This window comes from Uloborus diversus, chromosome 6, assembly GCF_026930045.1.
Source record: "Uloborus diversus isolate 005 chromosome 6, Udiv.v.3.1, whole genome shotgun sequence".
NCBI lineage: Eukaryota > Metazoa > Arthropoda > Arachnida > Araneae > Uloboridae > Uloborus > Uloborus diversus.
In genome coordinates this window covers 14,184,790-14,198,151 of record NC_072736.1, presented here as the reverse complement: position 1 = coordinate 14,198,151, position 13,362 = coordinate 14,184,790, and the positions used below count along the sequence as shown (strand labels likewise).

At 34.6% G+C, this 13,362-nt stretch overlaps 1 protein-coding gene across 1 annotated transcript in view; it reads left to right on the top strand.

Annotated features, from left to right (window-relative positions):
• LOC129224231 (protein bark beetle-like) overlaps positions 1-13,362 on the top strand; it is a 162,217-nt gene that overhangs the window by 118,239 nt on the left and 30,616 nt on the right. The window contains exon 4 of the mRNA XM_054858652.1: positions 6,233-6,571. Within this exon, the coding sequence (XP_054714627.1) occupies positions 6,233-6,571 (339 nt within the window). The remainder of the gene's footprint in view (positions 1-6,232; positions 6,572-13,362) is intronic.

Sequence of the window (13,362 nt, the reverse complement as noted above, 5' to 3'; positions counted from 1 at the left end):
ATGATTTGCTTTAATCTTAAGGAACAACTTAGCGCTGAAAAATTAAAATTCTAAAATAAAATTATTGTTTCAGTTAGGATGGAAAACAGCAAATTTCATGTACTTTCCCTATTAAATGTTTAAATATAAAACCCATTGTTACAAATTTTGTTGCCTTGCAACAATAATGTTAAAAGCAATCATAATGAAAATTTTGATCCAGGAATCATTCTCTGAAGCAAGCATGAAATTAGCAAGCATAAATCCTAGAGAGGAACAAAGATTAAATTTTAGTGCCGACTGCTTAAAGTTTTAGACACGTATATAAGTTTTTTTCCCTTTTAGTACCGAGCATTTAATGAAAAAATAAGGTGAAGTTTTGTGAGGGTAAAATTATTTTATTTCTGAAATACATTTACACTAAAAAGAATAAAATATCAAATTTTTTAAAACATACCAAGCACTTTTCATAACGCACTCAAAAGGACAAAATAACTTTTCTGGTTCAGAAAGGACAATTTAAGCATTCCTGCAGTTTTTGAAAATTCCAAAAAAAAAAAAAAAAAAAAAAAAAAAAAGACACCACAAACAAAGAAAAGTGCGGTTTTAGTCATTTCAAACAAAACTTTCCGAATAAGAAAAATATGCATATTTCAACACTAGAAGTTTTCTTCGTTTGTGGTGTCATTTTCTTGGAATTTTCGAAAACTACAGGAATTCTTAAATTGTCCTTTCTGAACCAGAAAAGTTATTTTATCCTTTTGAGTGCATTATCAAAAATTGCTGGTATTTTTAAAAAAATCTGTTATTATTTAATTACAAATAAATAAATCATCTATTTTAAGCAAAAGTAATAAAAACAGTATTTTAAAAAATATATTTCCAATTTTAACAAAAAAGAAAACAAAAAAGGAGAGGGAAAAACAAAAAACAAAATAGACCGCTATCCCTATGGCAACAAAGAAAGGCACAAAGCTATCGTTGGGAATTATTTGGAACTTAACGTTTGAATGTATCACCTTTTAGCATTGAATTCTGTATCGGTGTTCCTTTTTTTTTTTTTTTTTGTCATTTCAATCGAACGAATTTAAGTACAAAGATGAATTACAAGCAGTGAGGTTTGATTTATTGATTCGGTGCACAAATAAAGACTTCTTTTAAACCTATTCGTATACCTTTCCTTAATCAGTGACGGATATGTATCCGTAAAATTCTCAAAACTTTTTTTTTTCTGCATGTGTCATTTGATATGTCTTACGTCGAAAAAGATTTATTGTTTTCTCACATACCAGGTTAGTCATTCCATAGAAGAAAATAATATGAGAATAAAATAATTGAATAGTAAATGATTTTGTTTAATTGTCGTTTTCGGGAAAATGGAAACAAAGTTGTTTCACCGGGATGTAATCAGCATTAATGAAAATCTAAAATAATTCTTTACATCCTACATGTTTAATAATTTATTGAATTTCGATCGAACAGAAAAATTCGTAGTTCTTTTTAAATTACTTCTAAGGTGCCAACCAATGAGGAAGCTGAAGCTCATTTCCTTATGAGGAGCACAAATATTATGTCGATGATTTATTACATTTCCGAGTTTTTTTAATATCGCAGTGCGTTACTGGTAAAGAGTTCTTTCATCACTCACTATTTCCTATTTGAATCTTGGAAACTGCGAAAGTTTTTTTCTTTTTCTTTTTTTTTTTTTTAAATTTCGTTCTTGAAAGAACTTTATTGAGTAATATTTTTTTCATCATATGCCAATTCGTCGCACCAACGAATTTCAACAGAATTAGAATACCATTTCAGTCCTGGATCTAGGGGAGAGCAAGCCGGTGCCTATCCCGAACGGCAACTTCTGGGGGGATGTAAAATTTGCATTATTCCTATGTTTTGTCTTTGAAACTCGATATAAAAACTTTGAGGAAGATAAATTAGGGTGGGAATTACAAGGTTTTGCCCTGGATTGGAAAAATCGAAGGTCCGACACTGCTATTAGTTGCTGTTTTTTTTTTTTTTTTTTTTGACGAGAAATGCTTTGTATAATTCAAGAGTGATCACCGATACATTATCGCGCCGAGGTTTAAAGACATGTAACGTGATAATGAAGAAAATTGACCGAGGCCTTCCCAGTAGTGCCACCGAGAGCCAAGGCGGGCCCCTTTTCAGTGTGGTCACGTTTCCCAAATAAAACATAAATTTTATATTACTCCAATTCAGATGCTGGTCCTCCAAAGGGCCAGATTTCGAGTAGGCTCTGACATGGTCTTTCATTAGCCCTGTTTCGGAGGGCTCTTCTCGTGATTTCAAAAGGGGTTTACTCAGAGGTCTGGACGCCTGTGCCAACCCCCAAAAGTTACGTACCATCAGCAAAGACGCAGCGACTAATCCCTTTCCTTTTCGCCCAGACTGTCCAATATCCCGTTGAGGTCAATGACGGTAATTATCCAAGGTCAATGCTGTTGGAAAAATAGCTTTCCCTTGCTTCAGCTATTTTTCGCTTAATTGCTCATGCCTGCTTTCCCTCAGTGGACAATGCAGGACAGGAGGTCGGCGTCCGTGACCCGTGCTCTGCTCTCTCGTTTGTTCTCTGCGTCCTCTGTTTGCTTGGCCAGCCTTTATTCTGTCACTTTTTATTTGACATCATTGGGACTCGATGGCAATATTAAATAAATATCTATTCAGCCAATTATTTGGAACTTTCGCTGACCGTCAAGCTTGGAATGAGTTGAATAACCTCTCAGTGGAAGGTATTTGTCGAACTCCCTCATTCATATTTTCCTGTTTTAGAATGTTAGTCATCTTGCCGTCCCCTTCTCTCATTTTTCGAGCCATATTCATCAGTCTCAATCTACAGATATGTGCGAACTACACGCAGCCTGAAAGTTAGTTACCGCGGTCCGCCCAATACATTACCAGTGCCTGAACCATTTAGAAATTTCAGAATAGTAGCCCAAAACATTTGCAGGGCCCTCCACCCTTGAACACTACAAATCGGCGAAAGTACTCAACCGCACACCTTCTCTGTAATTACATTTGCTAAAAACGTTTAGGGCACTCAGTGGTTTTCAACAACCTAAACGAAAGGCTCAATAGCAAAAAATGACTATTTTTATGCTAAACTCCACACTGCTATGCTCTTTATATATCGTCCTTGTGTGTGGTTTTAAACACCATAAGAAAAAAAAGTCATATTTTTGGTAAAATTTGTAAATTGACCTATAATTTTTAGGAGCCTTTAAACCGGTCTTTCTGGACGTAATGGTAAATCAGGCGCTGATTGTTACATGCATGCTATCAGTTGTAACCAAATTCAAAAGTGATTACATGCAGCAATTTTTCATAAAGTAGCTATTATTATTTGTTAAGAAACTGTTACTACAAACATCACGGATCATCCGACTGCACACGCTGTTTGTGCGACGCCCTCAGACTAAGCCATGAAGTGTTCACCTGTCATACTGTGGTTGAAAGTTCAATTTCAATATGATAAACAAATTATTATTATGATTGCGTTATATGATATGGTCCAATAATTATTATGTAAAAAAAATTAATTTTTTAATACATATATCTGACTATCATCATAACGAATATTTTCGGTTAATTTTGTTCAATGAAAGAAAGTCATAATTTTGATTTAATTGACGCAATAATGGTGTCTGAAGCAATTCAATTAATAAATTTTAAGCTTATAAAGGGACCTGTTCGAAGATCGGTGTAAATGTACTTTCGTATCTTCACACAATCGTTACCGATAAATAACCGGTCTTAAGAAGATTGGGAGCCGAGCATTTTGGGCGCCAGAAACTTTGGGCGTCGTGTGCTTTGGGTGCCGAGGACGTTGGGCGCTGAGCATTTTAGACGCCGAGCACGGAGCACATTGTGCCCAATCTTCCCGGCACCCAATGCTCCCGGGACCTAAAATGCTCTGCGCCCAATGTTCCTGGCACCCAAAATGCTCCGCGCCCAAAGTTCCCGGCGGACAAAATGCTCGGCGCCCAATGTTCCCAGAGCCCAATCTGCGGCGCCCCATCTTTCTATTTCGACAAATAACCCCCTACGCCAATCTCTACAGAAACACCTTATATACAATGCCGATTGAAGAAGAGGAGCTTTTTATGTTTTCACACGATATCAAATGATTTTCAGTGAATATGTTACTTAAAATGAGTATGAACTTAAACGGACTGCTTTCAAAATGGACTTTACCCACGGACCACGATTTGCTGAACGCATTACTAAGTTTGGAAGTTTTTGCGTTCTTGAGTGAAAAGCTATTTTTGGGACTCTTAAGTGTTAAAAAAGATAGAACCATGACCACTCCATGACGCGTGCACTACCAAAGTTTTTTTTTTGTGTCGTTTGGTGACGTTATTTCTCAGATTCTCAGCAGCCAATGGGAGCACGAAGGTGACTGTTGGTTTGTTTTGTAATCAAAATCGAACACGTGTCTTTCGGACATGACATGAGTTGAATTATTATTATTATTTACTTGTTTATATATTTTGAAGTGTGACTTTTTAAAAAAGACTTTTCTGCGATGTTTATTTAGGACAAGTGTTTTGTTATTGTATTTAGAAGTTCATCCAGATCATAGAGAGAGATATTCTCTTCATTTAACACAAGATTTTTTAATTAAGACCAGAAAGTCTCTTGAGAAGATTTGATTTATAGAAAAAAAATGTCTGTTTTGTAACCATCTATGATGTGGTTTGGGATTCCTTCAAGCAAGAAGACCGTTCCAAGCCTCCAAGCCATATTTTCTATGAAAGTTGCGCTTAAATATGTTTCATATAGTTGGATACGTTCAGAGACTTGTCATTTCAATGTTTTCTGGAGGGGGGGGGGGAGGAGGTATATACAAGTACATACCACATAGAAAAAGCATAACGCATGCACAAATCCATTCTGTTACTAAAAGCCAGGGGCAAACCTGACCCTCCCCCCAATTGACAACCATGCATTGAATTTCTTCAATTCAGTTTTCTGTTTACTTTGCTTCAAGGAGTTTCATTTTGTATTTCTGGAACACTACAATTTTCATTGTTTATTAGTTGCTTGAAAGTTTTTTTTTTACAATCTGCTTTGCTTAGTTAAAACGGGTTAGTACAATTGTTTTAGTGTAATAAAAGATACTCTTGATGTGTTTGTATTGTTTGTAGAAAATGTATGATTAGCAAACCCATCGTACCAATTTTTCTCTTAGGGGGGTGGAGGGGGTACACACTAGGTATCTACTGTCTCTCCCTTCTATTGTGGAAAACACAACTTAATTCACACACTTAAGTAAGTTTTATTTCTCACAACTATGAGGGAGGATTGGAGGTATTTGCAGCTTTCTGTCCCCCTAAATGCCTGTTGAAAGGTTAACAGTTCCTTTTAGATTTACATAACTTATTTCATTGTAGTAACCTAAGGCTAGGCGTGCCAGACGTCCCAGTTTGACTGGTTGTCCTATCTTTCTTGTGCTTTGTGTTGTCACTATGGTGTCAGGAAAGCATTTCCGACCATGCATTGCTATGTGATTTCCCATCCTTTAGGTGTACTCTATCTGCCCTCAAAATCTGTAAATGCTGTACTGATACACCCTATAGAATATGGCTATGAGTCTTGGACCTAGCATGTATCGCTATTTGCATAGGCGTCTGGTGCCCCAAAAAGATAGGGGTCAAAGGAGGAGTGTAGGCAGAATATGTGGGCAGTGACCCTAAAATTGACTTCATTTAAATTTAATTTCAATGTCATTGTTGATTGATCTTCTCTGAAAAATTCGTGACACGGCCTCAAAAATCGGAACTGATGGTCCCATGCTCGACTCCTACCTTCGAATTCAAAGCTACATTTTAATTTTCATGAAATAATAACATATAAATATAAAATTCTCACATATTAAGATAATTTCTTCTAATATCTGAATCAATGAATTTTATCTTTTTTCGATTGATCATTCATTTTGAACTTGGAAAATTGGAGGAGCAAAACTCCTTCACATTTGAAAGTGAGAGGCAGCTGCCCCCTCGTACAAGCTGCCTACTATGACCATTTATTCGCAAACGTTCTAGTAGCTGTTTGATATTTGATCTGTTGATCTCAACTCATGCTTGTCTATACTTAAGATGTTTTATTAATTCTCAGACCCTATTTTTTTGTCCTAAGTATTGCCTATCTGTGATGATAATGATGTTATGTACATTTTTTCATTCATTTTTCACTATAAATATTTAATTCTAATTTATTTCTCTTTTAACAGATTACCAGTCCGACATCGGAATTCGATGTGATAAACACCTAGGCAGTGTAGATTCTTCAAACTGGCGGGGAATCTTCTTCCAAAGTGCACAAGTGAAGCTCAAAGAACCTGTCGAGAATAAAGTCCGGCGTTACGACTCCCTATCCAAGTTGGAGCATGTGAGAATACTGTATGCAGGCCGGGATGCATATGGGAATGCGACCCCCGCTTTGGAGGTCGTTGGCCAACCACCCCTCATGAACGCGGTTATAGTGAGGCATTCTGCCTTTGATGCCATCCATGTTTATAAACCAACAGATGCCTTTTCCATAGAAAACAGTGTCATTTCTGAAAATAGAGGTATGTTATGCTATGAAGATTTATTTAATTGTAAGACAAAGTAATGCTTTAAAAAAAATTATGAGCTTAAGAATCTGAATTTTTTAATTTTTATTAATATAACGGTGTTTGTGTACAGAAATGATGTATTTGTCGTATGTTTTGTAGTTCTTGTCATTTTAGTGCAGTTTCCTTTTTAAATATAGCATTATAAAGGATATTACACCATTTTTGCTCCAAATTTCTCATTTCCTTCCCTGTCTTTTGAAGTAAATACAAATGTGACGCCCAGTAACAGGCTCTGGGCCCAGCTAGGCTGGTCTTAGTCAGTTTATAAGTCCCCAATGAAGATCAATGGCCCTCTTAAAGCTATCCACCCCCTTGCTCATTACCACCTCTTCTGGTAAGCTGTTCCAAGTGCCCACGACCCAACTAAAGAAGTAATTTTTCTTAATTTCCAGGTTAGCCTGAGATTTAAGTGATACAGAAAAAAAGATTAATTCTCAATGAAGAATGTTTAACATTGCAGCAGCATTTACAGGGTGGCGACAGATCAGGGAGATCAGAGAAAAGTCAGGGAACTTTATTAATCAGGGAAAAGTCAGGGAAATATCAGGGAATTTTGAAAAAATTACAAAAAATCAGGGAAAATTAATTTTATGAAGGAAAGAATTTTTTTTTTTTTTTGCTTTACAAAATTAAGTACTTTAATTCCCTACGCATTTTCCGCCAATTATCTGTTCAAAAAAAAAAAAAAAGTAAAATTAATGAGGAGCGATTATACACTGCCCGCATATTTGTGCATCTTTTTTCTTCAACGTCAAATTATTGAATCTTACTTATTAACCACAAGATGAACTTCCTAAGATTGCTTCTGTGTCTGCTAGGCTGTTTATTTTACCTAGCTTGAAATTTCCTTTTACGCTTTCAATGCTACGTAAAATAAACAACCATACAGGCAAAGAGGAAGCCTTCATTAATGCCTGAGCTCCTTTACCTTTATTCCATTCTCTGGAAGTAATTAGCGTACTGTAATCACGATTTCAAGAAGAAATCTTTGGTTTTTGAATTAATACTATAAAAGCTTAAAAGTTATTACTTCTTCGTGCTTTTAATTTAATTGCTAAAATTGAACTTTCAATTAAAAAAACTTTGTTTTTTTGCCGTTATACTATTTGTTGTCATCGCAGATTATAAAGGTTTTCTTTTCTTCAGACTTAAGTGATTCTTTAATTTTATAACCGAGTTGTATTCTTCTTTTATATATTTTGAAATTAACTAATTGCTTTTTTTCTTTTTTTTCCCCTGCATTTCAAAGTTGTTTGTTACAAAAGCAATCTAAGATTTTTTTCCGTTACATCGTGAAATCTTTTGAAATAGAGTTAACTTGTGTACTTAAGTAAATATCTTTATTTTTTTTATTGTTAAAATGGTGTATTCATTCATTGAAACCTATGTTCTTGATTAGAGAAAAGCTCCCTATGAATGGATGTCAAATGGTTTCATCTGTTTTGCATAAATATGTCAATTAGTTATATAAGAATAACTACATTATTTCTATTCTTTCACTATTACTTGTTATTCTTGCAACAATTATTATACTGTTTAAAAACTTAGTTCAAAATAATTTCAATTACTTTTCAGTTCTATCATAAATACGGATATGTTTTTAAGAGTAATTTTAATAGTTTCTTAAAATTCTTATGCTAAGTGGTTTCTGGAAGTAAAGTATTATTTTTTTTAAATTTTCTCTAATCTTCCCATTATAGAAAAACTTAATATACTGTTTTGTAGGGTTTTTTTTCCAAAAAAAATGACTGGGTATGTTTTTTTTTAACCATTTTATTAAAAAAAGTAGCATCTTTTTAAAATATATCTTTAGTTCAACAACATTTACACAACTTAAAAAGTTTAAAATACTGCATTTTATACAAATACAATGGATTTAAAGTAGAGCAAAGAAAGAAAACCATTATTATTGGTAACATAAATCAGGGAAATTTGGTGAACTTAATCAGGGAAATCAGGGAAAAGTCAGGGAACTTTTTTTCACAATTCCTGTCGCCACCCTGATTTATAGTATTCTTGTTTTAAGTGTTGGAAAAAAGCCAATATCCAGGGTACGATCAGTCCAAGGCCATGCCGAGGTCCTAGTTAAAAGGGCTTCATTAGGTGCCACTTCTTTGAATTACTTCAAATATTCTTGTTTTCATAGACGAAACAGTTTTTGACAAAATTCGGGATCTGTTTTATACCATTCATCTTTGACAGTAGATTTCAGCTCTATTGATGAAGTAAAATGTCTCCCATTTGCATAAGCTCCTCTTGCTAAGTCGTCCAATAAGATCTCAATTGGTTTGAGATCTGGAGACTTAGCTAGCTATTTCTAAGTTTCAACATTGTTTACTTGGAACCAATTTTTTCTATTGTTACTCGAATGGATAGATACATTGTCTTGCTGATATTTCCAGTTTTTTCCAGCAAAAAACTCAGCATTTGGTAAAAGATGACTTGCGAGGACATTTTGATATGCTTGTGAATTCATTTTACCTGGAACAACTGTAACTGAACCCAACCATTGTAAGCAAAGCACCCCCAAGTTATGACAGATCCTCCACCTAATTGGTGCTTGGAAAATCTTTCTTTTATTTTTAATAAATCATGCCCAGGGCCGTGCTAAGGGGGTGACAAACTGTGCGGCTGCACAGGGCCGCTAAAATATTGTAAAAAAAAATCGTCTTTCTAATAATACCAAGGAAAAGAAGATGCAATGGGACAAACTTGAGCTACAGCGCATTAAAAATAGGCTATTTTTCATGTAAACGATTTTGGCAGCCAATATTTTTTAGAAAATCAATATTTACGCTCTGCAACTATAACCCATTAAAAATATATGTATTGACAATAGAATTACTAAGTACGAGCTCTCGAATCATTTTTGTTCAGAATTTATGACTTTCTAAAATCCAGGAAAAAGTTTCTCCATAACGTTTTTCTTGCGACTTTGCATACCTGCTACATAAAGGTTAATAAACACAAATTCATAGGAATACTCGAGCATATCAACAACTAAAAGTAATTTGAGCACCTGAAATTTCAGATTTTTAGTGTGATAAAAATTTTTTGCAACCTGCTCTCAAACATGGCAATTTGATACGACAGTCTGAATTTTTCGCTCATTTTTTTAATCTTTAAACAAAAGAACACCATCGAAGAAAAATCTGATAGTACAGTAAAACCACTCCTAGCGGACACCCCTCAAATGCGGACACCCCTCTTATGTGGACAATATTTGATTCCCCGATTCTAAGACAAATAGCATTATTAAATCCCTGTTCTGTGGACACCCCTCTAGTGCGGATTAAAAAAATTTGTCTTTTTAGTGTCCGCATTAGAGGGATTTTACTGTATTAACGAAAAGAAGATGCGAGGTGAGGTGACAAACTTGAGCTGCAGCACTTTGAAAATAAGCTACTTTTCACTTGAACAATTTTGATAGCCACTTTGGATCACAGTATCTTTTAGAAAATAGATATTTAAGCTCTGAAACTGTAACCCATTAAAAACAAGTATTTTAACAATATAATCAAGAAGTACGAGCCTTTGAATTATTTTTGTTTAGATTTTATGACACCCTAAAATTTCCCTCTGCGCTTTTTCACGAGTTTACACACATGCTATAAAGAATCTGATGGGCTCAAATTTCCAAAAATACTTCAATGTATTAATAGCTAATTGTACTTTAAGCGTCAAAAATTTCAGGCTTCAAGTGTAATAAAATTTCCTGTAAACTTGGTGTAAACTCGGCAGTTTGGCACAATAAGTTGATCTGCCATTTTGGATCACATTTTTCGGAGATCCTAGATCCTCAGGATGTGGATCTAGGAAGCTGAAAATTTGCATAGGTTTTAGAGGTGTAGGTCAAAGGCCTACACCTCTAAAAAAAATTGTCCTAATTGGAGATGGTCGAACGAGGCCCCTAGGTTTTTGACATGGAATGACTCTCTATACAGGGTTCGTACAGGTCATGGAAATCCTGGAAAGTCATGGAAAAAAAATAACAGAATTTCAGGCCTGGAAAAGTCATGGAAAATTGAAATTTTCATTGAAAGTCATGGAAGTTTATTTCAAGTCATGGAAAAATGTCTTGGACAAAGAGAAAGGAACAGTAGCTAAAGGAGCATTAGAAATCTTGAGTGATTTAACAGTACAGTACATAAAAGCTATTAAAAGTGGAAAATTAAATGATCCAAAAATCAAATCTGAATTTTGAAATCTTATTGCATCCACTTCTGTCGCAGCCGCTTGCCATTTTTTGCGATGTGATTTTACTGACTGGACATCACTTATTTTGAATTTTCTGATATTTTCAACACTTCTTATGTTTCATACTCTGTAGTAGCAAAATTTCACGTTCTTAGTTTTGCCACGCCCACTCAAAAAAGAGCAATTCAAATGCATGTGAGTTTGATTCAATCACTTGTTAGGACTTTATTATTAAATTTATCAGAGTTTTCTTAATTTGTTGAATGTTTTAGAAAATATAGATCTTAAGTCAGGCGATAGATACAGAAAAAGAGGAATTCTAATTCTCTAAAACAGTAGTGCCCAACATACGGCACGCAAAACTAATCCATGGCGACCCACTGCTATGTTCAATGTTCAAGTTGTTGGAATTAAACTTGTTCTGGAATTTCTGAACCTATTAATTTATATGCATTTGAAAATATGCAAATTTGTAAACAAAACAAATATACTTTTGAATCAGAAGATTGATTCATTACTGAATGGTTTTTTCAGAAAAGATCTAGTTTAGAAACAAAGAACTAAACTATATGGCTTAAAACTTAGTCGTTTAAAGAACCAAAATACTGTCAAGTTACGTGGATGATTAAAGGCACTGTTGACACTAAAAGGTAACTTTTGAAGCAAATTTATTGAAACTTAGTGATGACTCATTCAACCTTTCTCCCATTCAATATCATTCTGCCTATAAAAAAAAAAAAAAAGTCAGACATTTAAGCATCATCATATTCGCTTCACTGCGTTTTTACTTGATTTAAATTTATATGATGAAGACAAATAAGAATAGTTTAGTTTCTTAAGTGTGCACTTATATTTTTTCCATTACGAGTAAGTGCTTCAATGAGGCTATGGCATTCATATACACCTTTTGCTGAATGCTCATTCCAAATATTACCAAGTTTGAGATTAAATAGTGCTATTCTTTTCGTGTAACGAGGTCATGAAAATTTTCATTGAAGTCATGAAAAAGTCTTGGAAAAGTCACGGAATTTTTTCGTTCAAATAGAGTGTGAACCCTGTCTATATTTGCTAGTACTAAAAATAAGGGAAAAGGTAAAAATTTTTCATTCTTTTTCCGAACATTGTTCTAAAGTTAGATTTCAATTTCGTACTTCATCCCCCCCCCCTCCGGGCTGAAAACAACGAAATTTGGATACCAGTCCTTATTTCATCGATTACATCTCTTTCGGATTCCAAAAATTTTCTTTGCAACCATATTTTGTGTCATATTTTTTCACATTAATTTTGTAATTACTTATAAAAATCTCGAACTAGCTTATACAGCTGGGTGACACACTACAGCGGGTTATGTTTTGGGAGAGAATAAATAAATAACAAAAATGATTATTTATCGACTATTGAAACAAATTTCGCTCAGGGCCGCTGAAACTCTAAGCACATCCCTGATCGTACCAACAGTAATTCTATCCAACTAGTCCATTCAAATTCCCCTTCTTTTCATCAGAAAAAATATTTGCATACATAGGTTATCCTAGATCATGACTTTCTGGCTAAAGTTCAAATGCTCTATTTTGTGTCTATTCAATAACTGAGGCTTAGCCAATTTTGCTGCATAAATAAAACTTTCACACCTTCTAATTGTGTTACATATTGTCTTTTGACAAATATTTAAGCCTGCCATCTGAATAACTTTCTCGGATGAGTACTTTCCAGTTGATGTAAGCTTGCAAACTCTTCTTTCATCACGTGAGGACAAAGCTCTAGGTCTTCCACCAGTGTTCTTTTTGCAATAATTGTCTTTCTATCCTAAAAAAATATTGACTACATTCTTCGATCTTCTTATTTTTTTCACATTAGTACTGCTACTCATCCCCGTTAAAAAAAAAAAAAAGCTTCAGTCTGCCCTCTTTCATGATCTTCATGACTTCTTACCTTTCGACATCTTCACAAAGAGCATCAAAACTTCGAAGAAATTAATGAAAAAACTACAAGTTGAAGTTTTTCCACAATCTCATTAACTGCTGTGATATTTGTTTCAGTATATGTACATTTAGTTTTTAAGAAATACTGATAGTCTTCAAGTTGTTACTCAGGCTGAAATACTAACTTTCAGTATACCACTTTATTTCTGGTAGTTGCATACAAGGGCACCCATATGCAAAACTGTAAGGGGGGGGGCTCAGATATTTTCCCCATGATTTAACACAAGGGCGCCCATATAGGGGGCAAGGGGGGCTCGAGCCCCCCCCCCTTTGAAATTAGAACTTCTTTCCTTTTGGTACTTTTTTCTTTGCAAAAATGTAAAACCATTTATTCTCCAGCCATTAATGAATAAGTTATTAAAAATGAAATATTTTAATGACTCTAATCTGTCCTGAAAGTGGTTTCCGTGGAGAAAATATCCTCCTAACCCATGAGGAAAATATCTGAGCCCCCCCCCCCCCTTACAATTTTGCATATGGACGCCCTTGATTTAACAGGATATTTTCCCCAAGGAAACTGATTTTAGTGCAGATTAGAGTTATTAAAATTTGATGGTTTTAATA